Raw genomic sequence first — 1,663 nt, forward strand, 5'->3', positions numbered from 1 at the left:
TTCTGGATTTCTTCGGGAAAACGAAAACGACGATCTGGAGTGGGATCCGTCTCAAGACGGTCGATGAGTTCCAGACGAACCGGAGACGTACTCGAGACCCACGTCGTCTTCGACGCCGGCGACTCCCAAGTCCGTCTCACTGGAAGATCTCGATGCGCACCGTCGAGAATCGGCGAAGGAGAACGAACGTACGTTGGAACTGGGCAACCAGAAGCTGAACGAGGTGCAGGACAAACTTGCGGAAAAGGAACGAAAACTGACCGAAGCCAGAGTCGTCATTCAGAAATTAAAAGACGAAATACACGAGGCGAAGATGTCCGCGTTGAAAGAATCGTCCGACGTTCGCAGCATCGCGGAGGAAGAGGTCGAACGTCTCAAGACAGAACTCGCTTCAAAGACGGATGCCCTNNNTTTACGCTGATCCGCCCACGCCGGCCACCAGATCCTGTCTCTTATACACATCTAGATGTGTATAAGAGACAGCCTGAAGAGAGCGGACTCGAGCTGCAGCAAAAGCTGCAGGAAGCTGCCCGCAAACTGAAAGACCGAGAGAGATCGCACGCCGACATGGAAGAGGAGTTGGAAGAGAAAGACGACAAAATCAGCGTGCTGAAGAAAGAGTCGACGCTCGCCAAGACCGTGATGTCCATGTACGAAAAGCGGGTGGACGTCTTGGAAGAAAACCTGAAAACGGCATGCAAGCGATACGACGAGGAAGTGAAAAGCAGACGGATTGTGGAGGCGGCCGCGAAAAAGGCAGACGAGCACGCGCAATCCATGGCCGATAAGAACGTCGAATTGCAGCGAGAACTTTTAAGACGGCAACCCGAAGAGTCGTTGTACGAAATGGAAGTGAACCTCGGAGAGAAAGAGGAGTTGCGGCGAGCGCAATCCGATATGGAGGAGGAACGGAAGACGGTTATGCGATTGAAGAGTGCGATCGAGGACCTGAAAAAGGACCAAACGCGTCATTCGGAGGTTTTTCGAGAGAACAAGAACCTGAAGGAGGAGGTGGAAGCGAACGCCAGGAGGATCGAAAGTCTCGACGACGAACTTCGCTCGTCGTAACGGACGCTCGGCGACAGAGACAGACTGATTTCGGACAAAGATCGAGCGACGTCCAACCTGAAGAAGGAAATCGGCACTCTCAGAGACGAACTTCGTGCCGAAAAGGACAAGGTGGCAACAGCCGTGAAGGAACGCAGCAACGACGACGCCCAAAGTTCAGTGACGCTCGAGAAAATAAAAGACGAATTGCGACTGACGAACCGGGAAGCTGCGGCTGCAAAGGACCTCCAACGAAGGTCGGCGACGAAGCTGGAAGAGACCGAGAAGCAGGTGGAGAGTCTGAAGGAACGGTTGGATGACAAAGGTCGCTCGACTGCCAACGCGAAAAAGGAGATCGCCTCCCTCAGAGACGAACTTCGTGCCGAAAAGGAAAAGGTGGCAACGGCTTCCAAGGAACGCAGCGACGGCGACGCACGACGTTCGGCAATTCTCGAAAAGATAAAAGAGGATCTGCGACTGGCGACTCGCGAATTGGAGACTGCCAAAGACAGGGAACGACGGTCGGCGAAGAAGTTGGAAGAGAACGAGAGGGAGGTCGAGAGTCTGAAGGAGTGGTTGGACGTAACGGAGAAGAATCACGAAGCGAACCTTCGCG

At 53.9% G+C, this 1,663-nt stretch overlaps 1 protein-coding gene across 1 annotated transcript; it reads left to right on the top strand.

Moving 5' to 3' along the window:
* Positions 1 to 63: 63 nt before the first annotated feature.
* LOC117123433 (trichohyalin-like) lies at positions 64 to 1,629 on the top strand (the record flags this gene model as incomplete). Its single annotated transcript, XM_033269338.1, has 2 exons — positions 64 to 1,064; positions 1,152 to 1,629. Coding segments are annotated over exons 1-2 (1,479 nt in total), but the record flags the coding sequence as incomplete, so codon positions are not given.
* Between the last annotated feature and the right edge of the window lie 34 nt (positions 1,630 to 1,663).

Source organism: Anneissia japonica, unplaced genomic scaffold, assembly GCF_011630105.1.
Source record: "Anneissia japonica isolate Jap-2015-1 unplaced genomic scaffold, ASM1163010v1 scaffold86751_len1648_cov91, whole genome shotgun sequence".
Taxonomy (NCBI): domain Eukaryota; kingdom Metazoa; phylum Echinodermata; class Crinoidea; order Comatulida; family Comatulidae; genus Anneissia; species Anneissia japonica.